Source organism: Schistocerca piceifrons, chromosome 6 (assembly GCF_021461385.2).
Source record: "Schistocerca piceifrons isolate TAMUIC-IGC-003096 chromosome 6, iqSchPice1.1, whole genome shotgun sequence".
Classification (NCBI taxonomy): domain Eukaryota; kingdom Metazoa; phylum Arthropoda; class Insecta; order Orthoptera; family Acrididae; genus Schistocerca; species Schistocerca piceifrons.
This window is the reverse complement of record NC_060143.1, coordinates 91,169,922-91,193,392: the sequence shown is the minus strand read 5'-3', so window position 1 is coordinate 91,193,392 and position 23,471 is coordinate 91,169,922. Positions and strand designations below refer to the sequence as shown.

At 39.4% G+C, this 23,471-nt stretch overlaps 1 protein-coding gene and 1 non-coding gene across 3 annotated transcripts in view; one reads left to right on the top strand and one right to left on the bottom strand.

The window, feature by feature from the left end:
- LOC124802607 (pancreatic triacylglycerol lipase-like) overlaps positions 1 to 22,327 on the top strand; it is a 237,942-nt gene extending 215,615 nt beyond the window's left edge. For both annotated transcript variants that reach the window (XM_047263490.1, XM_047263489.1), the window contains exons 7-8: positions 1,630 to 1,807; positions 18,784 to 22,327. In XM_047263490.1, coding sequence (XP_047119446.1) covers positions 1,630 to 1,807; positions 18,784 to 18,913 — 308 coding nt within the window. In that variant the 3' untranslated portion in view covers positions 18,914 to 22,327. The remainder of the gene's footprint in view (positions 1 to 1,629; positions 1,808 to 18,783) is intronic.
- Trnap-cgg lies at positions 8,732 to 8,806 on the bottom strand. The gene has a single exon. It is a non-coding gene; the product is annotated as a tRNA-Pro (tRNA).
- Positions 22,328 to 23,471: the final 1,144 nt, after the last annotated feature.

Below are 23,471 nucleotides of genomic sequence, written 5' to 3'. Positions count from 1 at the left end.
CTTAAAACTCACATCCTTTCGTCTTTCCCTCTCCTTCCCTCTTTCCGGATGAGGCAACAGTTTGTTGCGAAAGCTTGAATTTTGTGTGTATGTTTGTGTCTGTTTGTGCGTCTATCGACCTGCCAGCGCTTCCGTTTGGTAAGTCACATCATCTTTGTTTTTAGATATATTTTTCCCACGTGGAATGTTTCCCTCTATTATGTATATATATATATATGATGAGACTTACCAAAGAAAAGTGCTGGCAGGTCGATAGACCTGCCAGCGCTTTTGTTTGGTAAGTCTCATCATCTTTGTTTTTAGATATATTTTTCCCACGTGGAATGTTTCCCTCTATATATATATATATATATATATATATATATATATATATATATATATATATATATATATATAGTAGCCATAACCCACAGATTCACCTGCATCTCTGCCCATCTCCCTTTCTCCTCCCTCCGTTCTCCCTACCCATCTCCTCATTCCCATATATCCTTATCCTCTTCCCCCTATCTCTGTCCATTTCCTCCTCTCCTCTTTCTACCCATCTCCTCCACTCCCCTCTGTCCATCTCGTCTCTCACTCACTCTTTTCCACTTACTTGCTTCCCTTATCCATCTTCCACCTGCTTACGACTTACCCTCCTCCACCTCTCCCTGTCAATCTCTTCCTCTCCCTCTCTCTTTCTATCTCATCCTACACTCTCTCTGTCAGACTTCATTCCCCCTCTGTCAATCTCCTTCTCCCCTCTCTCTTTGTCCACCCCCTCCACCCACTTTTCTCTCTGCGCATCTCCCTCCCCCTCTTTCAGCCAGTCTCCCCATTTTCCCACTCTCCTCTCAATTCATCCTTTCCTCTTTCTGTGTCCTTTTACTCTTACTTTTTCTGTCTCTCTATTTCTCCTTCCCTCTCTTTCTGTCCATCTTCTCATCCCTCTCTCTCAGTCCACCTCATTGTGATGTATACATTACAGTTAGGTATTACTTGTCAGTTTCTTAATAGCTAAAGCATTAATTCTTTCTTCAGATAAGAGTTTTTGATTCTTGCATTATGTGCCAGCCTTTCTTTTTCTAATATTGTTTTCTGAATTCGTTGTTACTTCCAAACCTGTTCGAGTTATTGAATGACATTTTGACTAAAGCATTCTTGATGAGAGGTTATTTGCTGAATTGTTTTGTTAAGTGATTCGTATCTGCAAAATTTTAAGTCTCGTAAGTAATTCTGGATTGCTCTTAAATTCATAATTTTTTGAGCTGTGAGTTCATGTAAGTGGGCTTTCGCATGCTGAAATGAGTTAATGTTAATTGTAATAAAAGTTTCAATAAATGTTTTATGTAAAATTTATGACCAAAGCTCAATCAATTGTTCCACCTTCTTAATCCTGATAGCCCAGTACTATGCAGTACTCTAACTATGCTCTGCTACCAAAGTGATGTGATTCAGACTAGATGTGCACGGCCCAGAGCAGCGTTCTGTGTGCTGTTACATCAATGCTTAGTACGAAGTATGAAATAAAAACAGCGGTAGAGCGTAGATTGAGGTTTAGAGCTGTTAATTTTTTTTTAACACAAGTTGTAGATGAATGAAGTGGTGGTGCTGCAAGCTGTTATCCCCAGTATGCGGTGTATGTTGCAGATGAGCCAGTGTGCTCGCACCTCATGTCGGCGGTGTACTTCGCAGAGTCGGTGGAGAGTGCTGCGGGCTTTTGGGGTTTGCCGTGCCCATCCTACTGGCAGCACACTCTGGGCTGGTGCCCGGATGGTGAGCAGGCACGCAAGCAGGCTGTCCTCATGGGCGAGCACTGCCCCACAGGGTGCGTCTCCAAACACTGCCTACTTGTTCTTCTTCTTCTCTACACGATATACGCACATCAACAGAAGTTTTGCTTCACCCCTTTATTTCGAAATCTGTGGCACAGGAAACAAAAATTGGTTGTGAGGCATCCTTATGTATTCATCTGCAGTGTGTTTAGACCACAAAATAATAACAAAATACAAAAAAACAAATATTTGTCTAATGACAAAATCGTCTGCTTCCCATGTAGGGGGCTTCCTGAGCAATGTCAATACATTGTGGAACTCTCCTTACTCAGATGAAGGCTGAATCCATCATTGTATACCTTTCGATGAGATCATCAAGCCAGCCCTGGTCCAAATTGTCCCACTCTTCAATGGTGATGCTGTGTAAGTTGCACAGAGTACTTGGCCATTGTTGACGTCGAAGAATAGCTCGTTTCAATCACGCAGATGTTCGATTGGGTACATGTTCAGGGAACATGCAGCTCACTCCAATCTGGTGATCCTAGCATGAGAACAGTACGGTGAGCAAGAAGATCATCCACCAAGATGAAATTGTCACCAAAATGTTGGTGATAGGGTCCCACTATTGATTGCAGAATCTCATCTCTGTACCATAGAGCTGAGAGATTGCCCTCAACAACCAAGAGAGCTGTAAGCTGGCCCCATGTAATGTCACTTCACATCACCACTCCACCAACCACCAACTTGATACATGTAAAGGACAGTGTTGGAGGTGTTCAATATTATGGGGTTGACTCCAAACACGTTGTATGGTAATGTCAGGGTATAAACAGGTCTGAGTTTCATCCATAAACAAAACACTACGTCAGTCCTAGAGTGTCCATTCTGTGTGATTTCATTTCCATGTGTAACGAAGCCCGTGGTGTTGCAGCGTACTACGTGGTGCTCCAAAAAGGTTCAAATGGCTCCAAGCACTATGAGACTTAACATCTGAGGTCATCAGTCCCCTAGTCTTAGAACTACTTAAACTTGACTTACCCAGGGACATCACACACATCCATGCCCGAGGCAGGTTTCGAACCTGCGACCATAGCAGCAGCGCGGTTCCCGACTGAAGCACCTATAATCACTCAGCCACAGCAGCTGCTCAATGTGGTGCTCATTGTGGTCATCGGAAATGGAGATTCACATTAGGATTAGTTTAGGAAATCTTCTCTCATCTCTACTGTTAATATAATCTTTGCACCTCTTCCTGTTTGCTACTATTGATGTTCTAATTATAATACAATTTACTTCTTCTGGTATTTCATGCTAATTTATCCAGACCAACCTAAGTATTCTATAACCTCCTTAGAAATCTTATTTCCGCTGTTTGGATATTGTTGTAGTCTCTCTGGCCCCATATGTTGCAACTGACACCGCCATTATCCCATAAATGTTTATTCTTTAATCATTCCTTGTCATGTTATTCTGTCATTTGATCATATATGTACTCGAAGCATTATACCTTCATTTCTATTTGTACATTCTTACTTATACCAACCTCCAGTTAACAGAAGTGTTCACTATTAGTATTACAGATAACTGTCTTTGCTTGAATATTTAAATTGGAGAGCTATTGCTTCCAATTCGTGGATTTCATAAATGATATATATAGAGTCTTTGCAGTCTGTTCTAATTTGTAGAAGGGTCACAGAAGTTCGTCATCTGTTTTTTTTGTTGTCTGTTTGTGTAATAGTAATATTGGCAGCATATTATAAAGACTGTTTACAACTGTATCTTCAGCTATTTTTATTCCTGAGTCTACTTCTTTCTTTCATTCTTTTTCGGTGTGGTCTATGTATATATTAAACAGAGTGGCGGATATACCGTAGGTTTGTCGTACTCCATATGTTTTTTGTAAATTAATATTGTTACTGTAGTAACCAAGTAACACACGAAACCGATACCAGTAATACAAATATGGCTTTATTCATAAACCTTTGAATAATAATGGAAATAAGCATCTTGTGACTCCACGTGAAACAAGATAAAAGAATCGAACAGAAGGTACAACATACGTGATACACACACAAACTGATGTAATCGGTACAGACTAAAAGAACATAATGACTGTGAGTCAGCACTGCTCCACATATATAAGGGCACAAGTCACTGTCAGACAGCACAGTGGAGACCACGTCATGTGCATGCTTCCTATGGGTAGCCTCTAGTGGTTGGAAGTGGCTGGCCCGTGCTGATACAGCTGGTGTTTGATTAAAGTACACATGTGGGGTAACACTGCACTCAGTGCACTCACACACACTCATAGCATGATACAGCACACCTCTCCCTCATGCAAAAGGGTTCCCAGGCGACAGACGAGATGCCAGCGGCCTGACAAGAGTAACATCTATTGGATCCAGAGTGCCGGCAGCCGGTGCCAGCCGGAGAGGAGGGTGCCATAACCATCTCTGCTTTGTCATCAGCATGCAGGTCCTAGTGTGGAGGAGGTGGGGCTGGACCCACCAGCGATGATTGCTGAGGTGAAGCTGGCAGGACAGGCTACGGCAACCGGGCCACACTTGCAAACCAGTAGCTTCCGGCAGTGAGCAAGGGTGCAACCGATCAAAGTGGCATGCCACCAACGCATCGGCCATACAGACATCACAAAAACGGCATCCCCATCAACCATGTAGGCCAGGACCAAACCCTCGTGCCCACAGTGGTGATCCCAGTGCAAAGGGATCAGACAAAACCGACTGTGGCAGGTTCAGTGCGGGATGAAGAATGTGGAAGAGTGTGCATAGCTGTGAAGCAACTCAGCCAGGCTGTGTGCGATAGGTGCTCAGAAAATGGACAAGGGCGTCATCCAGTGAAGAATCCCCAACAACCTGTTTTTCATTTGGGTCTTGAACATATGCACTGTTCATTCCACCTCACCATTCGATTGAGGGTGATGAAATGATGGAGCAGTAACATGACAAATGCCATGATGGAAACAAAATAACTGAAAAATGTGAGAAACGAACTGTGGTCCGCTGTCGGAAACTAAGGTACAAGGCAACCCCTGAATAGAAAAAAACCCTCAACTGCCTACAAATTGTGACTTCAGTCGATGTTGTAGCACACCAGAGAATGTAAGGAAACTGGGAAAATATATCCACAACCAAGAACCAATAGGAATTCAAGAAGGGACCCGCAAAGTCTACATTAATGCGTTCTATTGGCTGGTGTGGAGCGGCCAGGAAGACAGATGCCCTAGAAGCTGCCTGTTGTCGAACACACTGCTCACAAGCTGCGACAATTTTGTCATCAAACTTCGACCAAAAATTATGTCTTCTAGCTAACAGTTTAGTGCCTGTGAAAAACTCCCCAATTCTCCTGGTGGACAACCTCGCGCCATAACAAGCAGGAATGACTACTCTGGGAGAGAGATCTTCTGTGGACAACAGCAAAACACCATAAAAACAGAGAGGCGATGCCATGAGGAAAAATACTTGCACAGGGGGTCTGAAGCCTATCGCGATGGCTTATCTGGTCAGAGCAGTTGAACAAACTGAACCAGCTGGTGGAGAACTGGGTTGGCGACAACGGTGGTTGCCATGTACGAGCTCGTAACTGAGAAATGCTCGACCAAGGCCTGTGTTTCAGTACCAAGATGGAAGCTAGACAGTTCTTCAGTATCAAAGTCAGGATTAGAACAAACAGTAAGGCAGGACAAGGTGTTCACATTGGTACATTCAGATGCAGTTGGAAAATGGATTTCGCAATTGTAGCGAGAAATCATTGCAGGTGGTGTGCAGCTTTGTCAGGCAAGGAAATGTGAGAGTCAAACAAGGAAACCAAGGACTTGTGGTCAGTAACTTCAAGCCATAAAAAAACACGAAATTTCTGGAGAGTATAGACTAAGGCAAGAGACTCTCTTTCCACTCAAGAGTAATGTTGCTGGGCCAGAGTGAGAGATTTGGAGGCAAAAGCAGCAGGTCATTCAGAACTGTTAGTGTGCTGGTGCGCTAGGACTGCGCCAAGGCAGTACTGTGTCAGTCGCCAAAATTATGTGCTGGTCTGGAGACAACGTAGCTAAACAAGGGGTCGAGTATTTCAACATTCAAAAAGCGTGTTTGCAATACAGGCTCCAGCAAAATGGTACAGTCTTACATAATGAGATCTGCAACGGGTAGACCAATGTGGCCACCCCTGGCAGGAATTTATGGTAGTAGCCTACCTTCCTTAGGAAGGCCTGAAGCTCCTTCATGGACGAGGAGTGAGGCATTGATGTAAAAGCGGAGATGTGGTCGTGCAAAGGACGAATTCCACCCTGCGAGACCTCAAAACCCAAATAAACAACAGAAGGCTGAAAAGACAGATTTCATGAGGTTACACCATAAGCCTGTGGACTGTAAGAGAGAAAAATAAGTTCACATATATTTCTAGTGATCGACCATGGAGGAACCTGTGATAACAGTATCATCAAGATAATTAACGCAACCTACGACAGGCATAGTAAATTGCTCTAAAAATCGTTGGAAAATAGCAGGGGTGGTAGCCACACCAAAAGGAAGGCACAAATATAGTTAGAGACCAAAAGGAGTACCCAAACCAGAAGTAGCTGTCTCTTCGTCCACAGGAACCTTCAGATACCCTTCAGACAAAACAATTTTAGAAAAGTACTGGGCACCCAATATTTTTGGCAACAGTTCCTCCTGGTAGAGGAGAGAATACATATACACAATCAACTGTGCATTGACAGTAGTACTGAGGTTGCCACAGAGGAGAAGTTTCCCTGACAGTTTCCAAACTACAACCAGCGGAGATGACCATTCACTAGCCATAATACATTGCACCACCCCTAAAGATTAAAGTCTGTCCAATTCTGCATGATGAAAATGCTGAGCCATGGATTTCAAAGAAATATGAGCAGAAAAATTTGTAGCACACTCTTTACCTTTTGACAAGTCTGAAAACTCACACAATGTTTCCAATTGAGAATACAGTAACTGATCAACACAACATGAACAGCATTGCTGATAGGAAATCCAAATACCTGAAATGCGTTCGTCCTGACAAGTATACCGGCATCAGCAACCACCACAGTGTAATGTAATGAACCACGGACTTGTAAGAGGCAGATGCCATAAATTGTCCCAACAGCACAATGTACTGTTTGTTATAACTGACCAGCTTCCACGACCAGTGTCAGCAGCTGGGAGGCTATAAGTTTGAGAATTCAATAACTTCTCTGTAGCACCTTTGTTGACCTGTAGCTGTGGCACTCAGCAAAAAACACTTAACTCCATAAACAACTTGGGAGAAGTTATGAGCACTCTAGTCATACAGTTTACGTCCATGACCATATCCTGAGCAACCTTGAGCGAACGACATCTGGAGGCGATGTGGCCTTTCTACTGGCAAGCATTACGAGTGGCCAAGTGCTTAGAGTATGCCGAATGTTCATGCTGAACTAGACAGAAAGGAAAAGATGGAAACAAAAAATGCTGTGGTGATCGCAGCTGCTCGGGCAGAGCTTGGTCTGCTTGGCGCTAGGTGCGTATGTTTACTGCCACTGTCACCTCCTTGTGTCGTCCTAGTGGGCACCTCGGCCACCTCGGCCCACACTTTAGGTTTGATCACCCATCCCAAGAAACTTCAAAAGATTGTTCTATTTGCAAAACTTCTGCCAGTGTGGTGCTTTCAAAGAGTAAAGCCGTTTGGCGCAGCTTCATGGGTTAGCCGCGCGGTCTGACGCATCTTGTCACCGTCCACGTGGCTCTCTCCATTGGAGGTTCGAGTCCTCCCTTGGGCATGGGTGTGTGTGTTATCCTTAGCATAAGTTAGTTTAAGTTAGATTAAGTAGTGGGTTAGCTTAGGGACCGATGACCTCAGCTGTTTGATCCTATAAGACCTTACCATAAATTTTCAAATTTCCTTCTGGAGCTAAAGAGATAATTATGTCATGCACCATAAAGTCTGCATAAGAGTCATTATGGACATCAACAGTGAACTGACACTTATGGCTAAAGCTGCGAAGTTTGGCTGCCCAGGCCCTGTATGACTGGTTTGGTTTCTTGTGGCATCAATACAACTCAACTCGTGCCATATGACATGCATTTGTTTACAATGGTATTTAGACAATAAACTGCACATATGAGCAAAAGTACGAGCTGCAGGTTCTCGTAATGGCACAAGTTGACACAGTAAGTGATACATCTCAGATGGAATCCATGAGAGAAAATAAGACTTTGCACAAATTTGAGTCTGTCACATTGAAAGCCAAAAAATGCTGAGGTTTGTGACCTTCCAGTACTTGGGTGAATCATCATATGGAGGAAAAGTGGGTAGATAGACTGGTGGAGTGGTGCCCTGTCTGTTAATGGAAACCGACAAAGTGATCACTGCTGAAGTAAGCTGTTCAATCGTGGCCGGTAGCACGGCATCCATAATGAGTAAACCTGATGAAACAACACTTAAAGACTGCACACAAAGAAACCATTCCAAACTCATTGCTAGTTGTGTAATTGTAACCAAATAATACATGAAACCAATCCAAGTACCACGAATATGGCTTTATTCATAAGCCTCTGAGCAATAACGGAAATAAGCCTCTCGTGACTCCACATATAAGCAATACACAGAACAGCTGATGTCAGCTGTACAAACTAAAAGAACATAGTGGGAGTGAGTCAGCACTGCTCCTTGCATATATAGCTGCAAGTCACCAGTAGGCGGTGTGCCAAAGACTCTGCCATGTGCAAGCTTCTTACAGGTGGTTGCGAGTGGCTGGCCCACACTGATACAGTTGGTCTTTGATTTAAGTACCCAGGTATGGCAACACTACACTCGATGCACTCACACTGGTAGTGGGATACAGCAGTTACTTCTTCCTGAGTTAAGAATGTGTACACATGTCTATAGGCTGAATTGTTTTTTGAGAATGAGATTTTCACTCTGCAGCGGAGTGTGCGCTGATATGAAACTTCCTGGCAGATTAAAACTGTGTGCCCGACCGAGATTCGAACTCGGGACCTTTGCCTTCCGCGGGCAAGTGCTCTACCAACTGAGCTACCGAAGCACGACTCACGCCCGGTACCCACAGCTTTACTTATGCCAGTATTTGAATTGTTTTTTATTTTTAACTCGAATGGGATATGCGGGATATCCTTTTCCATACATTATGTCTCATAATCTAGTTCTCTTCAGCTTATCAAAAGCATTTTTTAAATTCTTTATCTGCAATATGTGTTTAGAAATTGTAACCTTGACATTTTTTATGATAGAGTTTACAGTAAAATGTTATCTATAGTGGATCAGTTTTATTGAACCCATCTTCCTGACGTCATCTAGCTTTACCATTGGTAATGGCATTACTCTGTTTTTTATTATATTTCAATACATTTTATAGGCAGGATAAACAAAGCAGTCCTTCAATAATTTTCACATTTTCGTCTATCGCCATTTTTAAAAAAGAAATAACCTCGGCTATTTATCACAGATGGAATATTACATTGCTCTGCTTAATATACATGGTGTCCCATTTATCTTGACCACCTCAAATAACTGTTTGTCCAGATCCAAATTAAAAAATGTTTCAAGGAAATGTTCTTTAGCCATCTGGGGGACATTAATCAGCATGACTGCCTTCATTGCAGCTTTGTTTTTTACAAAGATAAGAACAGCGGTATGACTTCTTTAAATGGCATCCTGTATTTTTTATTTGGTAATTCATTTCCTATCCTAAAGACCTATTCAAAAATGTATCACTGTGTACATTCACTGAAACACAAAGTTGTTAATTACACATTTCAACATTGACATTGAGCCCAGGATCACAAACTCGTCCACTTGCTGGAGTTGTCAGTAAAGAAATGAAAACCAAGTAAAAACATAACACAACATTGACTTTGATTCTCCTGTACCATTGCCCAGATGTAGGACATTCAAAGGTGCTCAAAGTGGTGACCCTGGACACCGATACACTGGTGCACTCATTGATGAAAGAATTATTTACTGCTTCCAGTGTTGCCTGCTGAAGAGAATTACATGCAAGCATGATATGTCCCTGCATGTCCTCTGGAGTTGTTGGAAAATTGTGATAGACAATGTCTTGAATGCATCCCCAAAGAAAAAGGTCCAGAGGATTTAAATCAGGAGACCTAGCAGGCCAAGTAACTGTTCCTCCTCGACAAATCCATCTGGCAGGATACCTTCAGTTCATAACACGACATGTATGCAAGGCATTATGTGCTGGACATTCATCATGTTGACACCACATAAGCATTCTGGTTCTTAGTGGGACTTCATCCAGAAGAGGAGGAAGAATTCAGCTGAGGAAGTTGGCATATGCTGTGCCATTTAGACTACCATTGATGAAATAAGGGACAATAATTGTAGTTCCAAGCATTCCACACCAGACATTAACTCTCCATTGCCGCAGATGTTCCACCTGTCTAAGCCATCGTGGGTTGTCGCTGGACCAACAATGCATGTTCCTTGTATTTACCTGTCCTTTGTTTGAGAGAGAACATTCATCGGTAAATAGAACATTGGAGAAGAAGTTCAAGTTGGCAAGGATTTGCTGCCATGCCCACTGACATGTAAGAATACGATGTACACTGGTTTTAGGAATGCCTATCTCATGTTCAAGCTGTTGTGTGCTCACATGTGGATTCATAGCAATGGAATTAAGAACAGTAACTTTGGCAGCTTCATCTGTGCGAGTGCTATGATGATTTCGTTGCTGTGGGTTGACATTGACGGAATGACGGGTGTGCAATCTACTTACATTTACATTTGCCCTCTGTTAGCACCAGCGCATGGATGTGTTCCATTACCCCAAGTACCTGCATTGAGCACTGGGAGTGTCAACATCAGTGTTGTTTTGTAATTAATAATGTTGTGTTTCAGTGAATGGTACACTGTGATACATTTTTGAATAGGTCTGTAGGAGAGCAAATGAATTACCAAATAAAAAATACAGGGTGCCATTTAAAAAAATTATACCACTGTTCATAATGTTGTAAAAAACAAAGCTACAATGAAGGCAATCATGCTGATTGATGTCCCTCAGATTGATAAAGGACATTTTCTTCAAACATTTTGTAATTTGCATCTGGACAAACAGTTGTTTAGGGTGGTCGAGATAAATGGGACACCCTGTATGTATGAGGCAAAGTATGTGATAGGATGATAGTTGCACTTTTGGTGCATTTGTCACTAGTGATTTTGTCTCTTTTGGGCAAATAGGAGGCTTACCTTCTGTTTCACACTTTATAGGAAATGCAATTGCTCTACACACATTCTGTGTTCCAATATTTGTCTTAGAATTATTGTTTACCCTTTATTGTACCGGTGTGTCCATGTCCCTTGTAATAATTTCTCACATAACCTACTATTGATTCCATGTATGAATTACCTCCACCCTCCCCCCCCCCCTCCTTCCCCCCCTCCACCCCCACACCACCCTGTGAAACATGGACCATGCTGAGCTGGGGTGGCTTGCATCCATCAACAATATAGCAATACAGAGGGCTGTACCTTAGGGGCAACCATAATTGAGGATTACCTGTCAAGAGGCCAGACTAATTTGTAGTTCCCGAAGAGGGTCAGCAGTCTTTTGATTAATTACAAGTGTAACAGTCTGGATGATTGGCTGATCTGGTCTTGTAACATTAATTAACATGGCCTTGCTACCTTGGTACTGTGAAAGGCTAAAAGCAAAGGGAAACTACATCATTGTATATGGTGAGGACATGCAGCTCTACTGTGTCATTAAATGATGATGGCATCCTCTTGGGTAAAATATTTTGGAGGTGAAATAATCCCCCATTCGGATCTCTGGGCAGGACTACTCAGGAGGATATTAACATCTGGAGAAACAAAACTGTCATTCTATGGGTTAGATTGTGGAATGTTAGATTCCTTAGGTGGGTGGGTAGGTTAAAAAATTTAAACAGGTAAATGGATAGGCTGAACTTAGATGTAGTGAAAATTACCAAAGTGCTGTGACAGGAAGAACAGGACTTCTGCTCACATTAGTACAGGGAAGGGGACAAGGTGGAAAAATAGTAGAATATGGACTGGGGGAAAGGAATGAAAGAAGAAATCATCTGGCAGAATTTTGCACAGAGCAAAATTTAATCATGGTTAACTCTTGTTTTAAGACATGAAAGAAAGTTGTATACATGGAAGAGACCTGGGGACACTGGAAGGTTGCAGAATGATTGTAAGATGATGGCACAGAGATTTTGAAACCAGATTTTAAACTGTAAGATGTTTCTAGGGGTACACACTTTGAGCATAATTTGTTGAATGTAACCTGCAAATTAAAACTGAAGATATTGTGAAAAGGTAAGAATTTAAGGAGATGGGACTGGGGTTGTTGACGGTTCCAGAGGGAGCACTAGGCACTGTTGGGATGGAGCAGAAGAAAGAAATACAATAGAAGACAAATGAGTTGCTGTGATTAGGCAGCAGAGGATCACATGGGTAAAAAGAGAAGGCCTAGCAGAAATATTTGGACACCAAAGGAGAATTTAACTTATGAGAGGTGAAAATATAAAAACGCAAGAACTCAAAGAAATTTAAAAACATGGCAAAATTATTTTCCTAGACAGTCTATATAAAGGTGTATGATGCTCTGATAATGGTCTTATGTAGTATACGACCTGTACAATGCATGAAGTAGATGTCTTACAAGTTTAAAGATTCCCATCCATCCCAGTTTTTCTGAACATCTCCTATTTTTGAACAAACTGTTATGTTGCCCCAGAACACATTCAGGATTCAATGAAATATCCTGGATTTTTCTCCTTGTGAAGTGTGTGTTTCTTTTTTTTATTGCACTTACCATCAGTCCCTATAGATTGTTTCTTTCAGTACGTGGGACACTTGTCCCTGGCGTTACTTCAGTCATTGTGTCAATTTGGGGAAGTTGACATTTGAAAACTAAGCTGTGTCATACCTTGATTTCAACACATAACTCTGATTTTATATGCTTTTGTGTTCATTTACCACAACAGTATTGCTGTTTCTGTGCAATACATCATATTATACTGCAGTTTAACACATATTTGCATACAGCACTAACTGCATCTATGATTTTTACAAACACTATTGTAACATTTCCTGCAGTTGTTATGGGGGGACATACGTGCAGAGTAAACATGAAGTTAGTGCAAGTCCCTGATCATAAAAGGCAGATTGAGAATGTTTAATATACAGTTTGTGATGCAAAATTTAGTGCTGGACGTGGAGGACGAACTGACGTTGCAACTTATGTGACATAAAACAAACATGATTCTCATTAAAATACATCATTGAGACTTAAAATTAATAACTAACTACCACTGAAGTCAGTTATAGAATTTGAAAATCAAGTTGTCAGGCTAGTAGCTACATTTGCATACCACTCGTAAGACTGAAGCGTTTCTCAATCAGAAGCTTTCATGCTCTCAAACTAAAACATAACTGTTTATTGTGAATGTAGTTGCACCATTTGTTATAGAACAAATAATCAACAGTTTTAAAGAAGCATGATTTATTTAAGGCACTTATTTTTCAATACAGTTCATTTACTCTGTTTTTTTTATTGGTATAAAATTATTGGTCTCATAGTTCATGCCATGAGACTTCTCCACCAGATTATATTCAGAACATGTAATATTTGTGTTGATACTGAAGTAATGCTGAGTAATGACACCAATCTCTTATTTTGCCAAAATAAACAAGTAGTAGGCCTATGTCAGTATGTCTCAAAATTGATTCATTTTTATTAATTTCACTCACTTGCTCTGGATTTTTTGTACAGTACTTTGGAAATACCACAATTTCGCTTAAAAATAATTTGAGCATCCTATTCATATGTAAGTATTAGTTCAAGATGTCATTTTTCTTTAGTTTTAATGTATAAAATAGATAGCACACAATTCTTCAGTTTTTGGGATTGCCTATGTATCAACTTTTGCAATTATCTGCCTGCCTGAAGCACTTTATCTGATAGAACACAGAATGTGGCTTTAAAGAGCCAGCTTTGAGTGTTTTTGACAGAGTGAAGCAAGAAAAACTATTGTTTTGGCGTATATTGTGACCTTGCCAAAATCTGTGGATGTGTGGTCCAAAAAGGCCTCCAGTACTTGATAAGCTAAAGTGTTGTTGCATTAATGCTTTGGTGGAATCTTACCTTTGTAAAAGAAAGCAGTGGGTCTCATTGACAGATTGTGTCACAGGCATGAATATAACCTCAGAATGGGGGAGCAGAACACATAGGGTGGCACAATGATCAAAACTGAGTTCATACATGTTCTTAATCTCCTTAAATGATTGCCCAATAACTTTAAAGGGTGAATCAAAAACTGTAATATTTGCTGATCACACAAGCATATCAGCCAATGGCTCAAACTGAATCCTAGCACCTACAGCTCAGATGATGGTTGAGTAGATCTACAGGTGGTTCGCAGCTAGAAGTTTAAGTCTTAATCTCACAAAGACCCACATTATGTGATTTCAATCAAGCAGTAATGGCCTTACAAGTAGAAGACAGTAATAGCCATACCCTACATGAAACAAAGTGTGTAAAATTCCTTGACATTGAGTTGGTTAGCAAATTAAGAAAGATTCATCACACAGATAAACAAATTGAGGACCTCAGTTCCACATTATTGACCCTTATAAGCATCTATCATTGTGTTGAGTAAAAACAATATTGTGTAAAATAGCTAATCATACATCTTGCGGAAACCTTTTTTAAGAATATTTGAATTCTTGCATTCACTTCTCAACACATTTACATTTTAACTGTTTTTGTTGCCGACTGAAATTTGATCTACACAAGTGCAATAAAAAACATCAAAACAGTTTTCATCTAGACATTACATTCTTGTCTAGGGTTTGTCTTGTACAAAAGGTATTCAACAAGTTTCCATCTAAAATAAACCAAGAAATTGGGAATTCCAAACATTTCAAAAAAATTCGAAACAAATCTTATTGGCCATTCATTCTAAAAAAATTGTTATAATATCTAGATTAAATGATTGGAAATTTCTGCTAGATAATGGCAAGTACAGTGTTTTTTTTGTAATGCTGTGCAGCGTTACTCGTGGGTTTCTAGTTCCTACTCCTCACTCAGTGTATCCCTTTCGATACAAACAATTGCAGTGCAGTAATAAGTTCCACCAGAGTGTTGACAGTGTACAGCTAATAACTTTAAGCATGGCTCATTATTATTAATAGGGGGAGGCCATACACTGTTGCTCTATAGTACAACAACATACCTAATTATATTTATATCAAAGTCTTATACTACCAATGGGACATTAGCAAATAAGTTAATAAAAGGTGTACTGAGGATGGCTCTGTTGTTTGAAATCACCTAGGATAGTAAAATAAAACAGATTTATTTTAACTCTGATATAAATCTCATTTATTCTTCAGAAAAATACAATGTATGCAAGTGGTGGCCACATACAAATAATTCATTGAATAACTGTTCAGTGTAAAATTTTGAATTGTGTTGTAAATACACAGCATTTACACTCAGCAGCATGCACTAAATAATAAAGTACATCAGTGCAATAAACTCTCAAAAACCAGATCTATCCCTCAACATTCACTAGCATGAGTTTTATCATCCCCAGCGAATCTAAATTTTATAGTCATTAATGTTAATCCAACAAAATCAGTTCAAGTTCATCACAATATAAATCTGTTAAACCACAAATCTTTACTAGTTCACAATGACACACAATAGCAACTGAAGTTGCTGAAGTGAGATCTCATCACTAACTTGCCCAGACTGAAATCAGAGTGCCGAGATTCATAAGTTATCACACATGACCAAGCTTATTCTAAGTCCTCTACACAAAAGTAACGTTCGAGGCCAGACACTGCCCATAACTTTAGTGATTCCAGACAAAAATACCCCACCAAAACTCCATGCACAATATGACTGACGAAAGTTCACAAGCTTTGCCTTGCATGGTTACTTAAAGGTTCAGTCAGATGACCTCTCCTTGACTCAGTGCAGATGCTTTCATCCTGACCACCATTCATAATTTTCACAATAATTTTGTAATACTTATCATAAAACATATAGAAATTTTTGTGGTTGTTTTGCAACCTCTTAGTAAACTCACTTATGTGTTACTTCAACAATTTTAAACAAATCTCAGACGTACTGCCGCATCCAACCCTCAAGTCAAAATGCTAACTTGAACTATTGCATAAATCACAAATATAATTAAATGTACATTATCAAAAGTAGTGGAATATTGCATACAGCTCCAAATCAGTCAACATTTGTCTGTGAATAATATTCTTAGTGACTCTCAGTATGGCTTCAGGTCCGGCCTGTCAATGGCAAAAGCAGTTGAAGATGTTGTTTCATATATATTGTCATCATTCGAATCAGGATTATCAGTTAATTCGACTCTTGTGGACCTCAGCAAGGCATTTGACTCTGTCAGTCACAGGATACTACTAGATAAACTGCACTGCTGTGGTATTAGAGACTCAGAACTATCTCTGATCAGATCCTATCTGAGCGACAGAAAACAAATTGTGCATATGAGGTCAAATGTCTTGGATATCATGCAGGGTGTACCACAAGGCTCTGTGTTTGGACCTTTACTTTTTATAATATATGTAAATGACTTGCCCAGCACCATGTTACGTAAATCTACACTCTATGCAGATGATACAACTTTTGTTACAGCAGGGAAAGATTTAGGAAAATTAAACGAGGAAAGTGAGGCTCATCTCAGAGCAGCCATCAAGTGGTTCCAACTCAATGACTTGCATATAAATCATGATAAAACTGTAAATATTCTCTTTAGGTTGTGTGTTAAGAGTGATAAGATTGATTGTGTCTCAGCTAAACTATTTGGGATCCATCTTGACCCAAAATTAACGTGGAAGAGTCATAACGATTATATTTGTACTAAGTTAGCATGTGTGACATATTTGCTAGGTAAACTAAGGTCATGTGTTAGTGGTAAGTTATTACTCAATGCATACTATGCCTTTTTCCACACCCATTTAACATATGCCACTTTGTTGTGGGGAAACTCACCCAGAGCAAAACAAGTTTTCATTTGGCAAAAGAAGGCAGTCAGATGCATCCATGGAGTCAGAAATAATGTCTTGTAGACTATATTTCAAAAATCTAAAAATACTAACAGTTCAGTTGCACTCCTCCTTATACTAAGTTGTCTGATACACACAAAAGAAAACCAACAAAGTCACAAACTACGACAATCTATCCATCACCATGACACACGTATAAAACAGCAAATTGACATCCCAGTTGCTAGACTAAAGAAAACTCAAGATAGTTGCAGGTACATGGGAGTAAAACTATTTAACATGTTGCCAATAGAGGCACATAATGTGTCACTGAATGAGTTTAAAAGTGTCACAAAGAAATGGCTTAGAGAAAAAGCTTTTTATACAATAGAAGAGTTTATAATGTGCACTAAAGATGATCTTAAGTACTGGTACTAATACAGTTTCACTTAGATTAAACTTATACATGTAAATATAATGCAAATACCTTGTGCAGCATCAAGGACAAATTTTTGTATCTTATCAGACAATAATGATCTGCAATATATTAGAACATTTCTGTCAGTTATGTAAACTGTATATGTACACAAATGATGACATCAATTGCATTTTTAGTGACTAAAGATGGGTAATAAAATAAATAAATAAAAGTTATTGGAATATTAAAGAAGGAAACTAATGCTGATAAGATCATTTGTGCCTCTGTGGAGGATTCCATAGTTATGGCACTATTTACATAAACAAACTAAATTGTTTCTGACATTTTTGTATATTTGTTTAGTTGGAAAAGTAATCTGTTCATTATATTGCTGACATTATTCTATTTCATCTAGTGTATCATAAGTGTCACTTTTGTAATGGGTTCAGTTGTTACAATTTATTACAGACAATAATTGTTATAATATTAATAATTTTTAATTATTAAAGCTTCAAGCACAGATTTATGTTCAGTGAGCTCTTCCCATTATCATGGTCCCAAAGCTGCCATTGTCTTTTCTCTAGCATGTTCATAACGTATTTTACATATTTTATTGATGAAATTCCAAGTCACTGTTCCATCCATCTTAGCTCATCCTGTGACCATGTCAACCAAACTGATTGCTCTTTCAGCCTGGGAAAACTCTGATAACCGCTGTCCCATGTGACTTGCTAGCCACCTTTACTAGCACTCACAGTCCATCTGACAGCTGGCCGCCCCAACAGACATTCATGCTGTCCCACAGCCAACCTGTTAGATTTAGTCTGTCCTTCAGCAGTTGAACCAGCTGCTTGTAACATTACAGCTGACATTGCAGTTAACAGTTTATAATGTACTGTAAACTGGGCTCATTATTTACATATTTAGGAAGCTAAATAAGTATTAATCTACAAATAGCAGTTATTTAATGCAACTGAGGAAGTAACAGCTTTCTTGAATGTAACAGCTATGTTTCTAATTTTGTTGATTATTTAGGTGGTATAAGCATGAAAAATATCAAGCAGTAAAGATAGTTAAGGTAGGTAAAGTTCCGCATTCTAGCCCTAAACGATCCAGTTGCGGCCAACCATCCACTGTCTCATCCTCTACCATTCGTGTTACGGGATGTACTGTGGAGAGACATGTGGACAGCACACCATTCTCCCAGTCTTTGTCAGGTTTCTTGACCTTGGAAGCTCTACTGTTCATTCAAGTAAGTCCTCAGTTGGCTTCACAAGGCTGACTGCACCCCGTTCCAGTCCTCCCACCAAGGAAAAATCCCTGGTAATACGGTAATACTAGGAATTGAACACAGGTTCTCTGCATGACAGTCGTCTACTTTAACCACTCAGCTACCGAGACTGACAGTAAGCAGTATAATGATAAATTATTGTTAATATGGTATACAGATTAGATTTCAACAATTTTTTTGTCTTTTGTAACGTGTAACTGGACTTGTCCACATCCCTGAAGGTTCTCCTTCTTGAAAGGAAGTATAGAAGACAGTGTATAAATGGATGAATGTGTTGTGTGCAGGACCCGAGGGGTATTCATTGTGGAGACAGCGGAAACACCACCTTTCGCATTGGGAAACCAGCCGGCAACAACTACGACAACAGTGGCACCAGAGACAGCAGCTGACACTGACTACATAGCACAATCCTAGCACTGTGACACCATCCTGCATGTGAGAACTTAATCTGATAAGACATTCTGTTCCACCAGCAGATATGCTATCTTGGTCTTCTTGTGACAGTGAGATGTGGCAAGCTAACAGAAACAGAAGTAGCATCAACACAGCCAATAGAGGGAAAGCACTTTTCTCTTTTACCATGTTGTAAAGGTTTATTTCTTCTAATGTCTCATAATTTCCATCCTCACCTCTCAAATCCTTACTTCTCCTTTTTAGTTTTCTACTATCTGTGCTCCCCCTACACATAAAATGCAGCAAAAAAGGATTGTCAGGACTAACAATACACAATAGCCAAATGAAACAACCTTACACTGATTATTTATAATTTGTAAATACATTATCTTCTTTTTCATCCTCAGTGTTTGTCCCTCAATGTACAGAAGTCTGCCTTTTTTGCTCTCTAGCTCCAGTTGGCATAATCTTGAGCTTTGTCTTGGTGGAGACTCACTGGAGGATATCTAGCCAACATTGTCTTAGTATTCCCATAGGTCATTTACCATTGACTTTCAATGAAAACCAAAGATTTGCTATTGTTTCTTGATCTACTTGAAGAATGTGTCCATATCGCCATTGACATCTTTCTCCCATCTTCTCAACAGGGTGCATTCGGTACTGACTGTGAATTTAATCTTTGGTCATACAATCATGAAGTGCCAATACACTGTCACCAGTCATTTTTGATAGATCTGTCATGTAATTCATTATGGTATTTAAAATGCATTTAAAGATGCAATATTTTATTCACCTGTAATTCCTTTATCTCTTTAGGTTATCAGTCTTCTGTGTCCTGCCACAATCTCTTCTTCTGTGCCAGTCTCTTAATCTCAGCACCTGAACCGAACATCCTCAATTACACATTGTATGTATTCCAGTCTCTGTCTTCCAGTAAACAATTTTTCCTCTATAGCGCCCTCTGGAATCATTCACATTATACTCTGATATCTTAACACATGCCCTGTCATCCTGCTCTTAGTGTTTTCCATACACTCCTCTCTTTATCACTTCTGTGGAGAATCTCCTCATTTCTTATCCTAACAGTCTACTCCATTTTCAGCATCCTTTCATAACATCATGTACCAAATGATTTGATTCTTTTCTTTCCCAATTTTATTACAGCCAACAATTCATTTCTATGCTTTATAATACCTCTGAGTGACACTCTCAGAAATTTCTTTCTCAAGTTAACACCTAGGTTTCATACTAGCAGACTTATTTTATGGAGAATGCTCTTTTTTTCTTGTGCTCATTTGCTACTTAAATCCTCATTGCATTATTCATCATGTTTCCAAGGAAGCAAAGTTTCTTTACTTTGTCTACAGTGAGACATGTTCCATGCTGATTTACCCTTTATTACTCTCTCTCTCTCTCTCACACACACACACACACTCACTCACTCACTCACTAAGAATCTGTATGCCTCAGTAGACACTTGCATTACCTCAATATAGTCTCCATTAAGCTGCACACATTTGCATCACTGATATAGGTTCTCTGTAAGCCCTCCTAGGGGTATGTTGCACCCACCACAGGTCAGCTGCTAGCTGTTCCTGGGCATTCGTGAAATGGTGTCCATTCTGAGGTATCTTTGTGGCCCATTCTGGCCATTTCTTTTTAATTGCATAATGTGACCTCCAAAGGGTCTCACTGTGCATTCCAAAAGAAATGGCCTGGAAAATGGGTGAAGTGAATGCTCTTTCAGCACAATAACATTCATCCCCATATGACTGGAACAATCACAGCTGTCATTGTTGACATGAGGTTCTAGGTGCTGCCACACTCTCCATATTCTCATGACTTGTCCATTATGATTACCAACTATTCAATGCTACAAAGAAACTGCTGCATGGACATCATTTCACAGATGTTCAAAAGTGTGAGCAGCTGTCTGACGGTGGATGTGACAGACTCCAAAAACATGATTCAAAGATGTCCAACACATAAAGGTTTTTAATAAGCATAAAAATAGTGTAAATCAGTGTAGAATGCCCATCAAACATAGTCCCAAATTTCAATATAGTTTGTCAGTGATTCAACATCTGCTGCTCCATAATACTTTCATCTTTTTGGTTTATTCTTGATCCTTGTTCTTCTTACTTTAACTGTTCATTCCATTAAACAGGCCTTGTAATTCTCCCTCACCTTAACAGAGAGTAAAAATATTGTCACAAAGTTTTATTATTGACATTCTTTCACCCTGAATTTTAATTCTACTTCTGAATCCTTATTTTATTTCCTTCATTGCTTTTTTTGTATATAGGTTATGCAACTGCGCAGGAAGACTGTGTACCTGACTTATGCCCTTTTTAATCTGAATGCTTCTCTCTTTGTCCCATATTCATATGCCATAACTGATTACAAAAACACCTAAGGAAAATATGAAGCATGTTTTAGGATTACACTGACAAGTTTTAAGTATGAAAGCCTCCACACACAAGCTCATGAACCAATGCTTCATGAGTTATGTACATAAGGTGACTGTAAATTTCTGAGAATGAATAATGAGAATTGTGCGCATATTATGTTTCATTAAAGACATATTCAGATAAAGTCACAACAGGTGTTCAAAATGTTTTCTCTGAAACTCATCACGTAATTGTTACTTTTGCTGCAATCCTCTATCGAGGATAGCAGGATTCTGTTTCATGTCATCAAATGCATGGCTGATTTGTGAAATCAATCAGCTATGGTGACAATAGGAGTAATGTAAACTACTGTTTTGACAGCCACCAAAGAATTGAATCAAGATACAATAAATCAGGTGAAGATACTGGCCAGGTAACAGATCCTGCTTGACTTTCCCATTGTTCTTAAAGTTTACAGTTAGTTGTTCTCACACATCAGCAATGGAAAGAGAGATAGCTGTGCAAAGAAAGTGGTATTGTGACCAGCTGTTTTGTAATTGTGGTGTGCAGACTCTTGTAGTAAGGTTCTCCAGTTAAATAGGGCTAAAAGAAGAACACTGCCAAAAATCTTTATGAAAATCTTTGTTAGTGATAACAAACAGTAATTTACACAAAGGATCTCATTCTCCAACTTATAACCATTCTGTTAAAATATCTGACTACTACAAATTATGCTTCTTCTGTGAATAATAGTATTGCTGGAAAGCCAACACCATTACCATTATTTTGACGAAAAAACAAATGCATGAATGCCACACCAGATTTGTAGTTGGATCATCCTAATGTGACACAATATAGGTTATACTCTTGAAGACCCTCTAAATAGTTATATGATCTATGCCCATAATGTTTTACAAAGTGATGAAGTGGCTAAGAGGTTGGACTGATATGAAACTTCCTGGCAGATCAAAACTGTGTGCCGGACCGAGACTTGAACTCAGGACCTTTGGCTTTCGCGGGCAAGTGCTCTACCATCGCAGGAGAGATTCTGTGAAGTTTGGAAAGTAGGATATGAGGTACTGGTGGAAGTAAAGCTGTGAGTATGAGGCATGAGTCATGCTTGGGTAGATCAAATTGTAGAGCACTTGCCCACAGAAGGCAAAGGTCCTGAGTTTGAGTCTCGGTCCGGCATACAGTTTTATTCTGTCAGGAAGTTTCATGGTTCAAGCCACCATCCAGTCAGCCAAATTAAATTGTTTAAGGCTAATGTTGTGATGGTCCCTTTGAGAAAAACACTGTTGATTTCCTCTCCTTTCAATGTCCTGTATAAGCTTTTGCTCCAACTCTGATAACATGAAGATGGCCAAGATGTTAAATTATAATCTTCCTTTATCAGTGCACCAATTGCTTGTGCTACAGCATGCATACCAGTTGGAACTGCATTGCTAAAGCTATCTATCAAAATCTAGTGTTATCACAGCATCTTTGCCACTGCCAAGATGCCTAGCGTGAAGGCTATCAGTTTTGCAAAGGTGTTGAAAAGTATAACAGTTGCACTGCATTCAAGAAGCCAGTCCATGTACTTGCAACAAGAATATCTTCAATTACCTCTTATCTAATCATGATGCATTCCCATACCAGTGAGATAATAGTTCATAATCTGAGTGAATACACAACCCCACAACCAAACAACTGGTAAGGCACAGTTGGCGTTTAGAAGCAGAACAACTCGCTACAAGCTGGCTGTGATTAGTTTTGTGCCATTATCAAGGCACTACAATCATGCTCATAACTTATAGGAAAGAGGGTATGCTTGTTAATAAAAAAAAATTGTACACTTGTTAATAAAAAAATTGTACATGTGCTCTATAGTTTAATAATAAGATACTGAAACTTTCATTACAAACTCCTACAATTTGTATTTAGCCTTAAATAGAAAGAATTTTATAAAAGAATGTATGATGGAAAATTTCAAAAAACAAGATTATCTCAGTTATTTAAATCTTCCTCGTCTGCCATGTATAGAACTGCTGGTACCAAAATTAAATTTAGACCAACCAACACTTCATTGATAAGGGTTAATGGAATTATACAGAGTTCACGCCTGTAATGAAAAACAAATTAATATTCATAAATGCAAGAGTGAAGTTATTATTTCTTGTAACTATCTCAATTTCAAATACATAAAC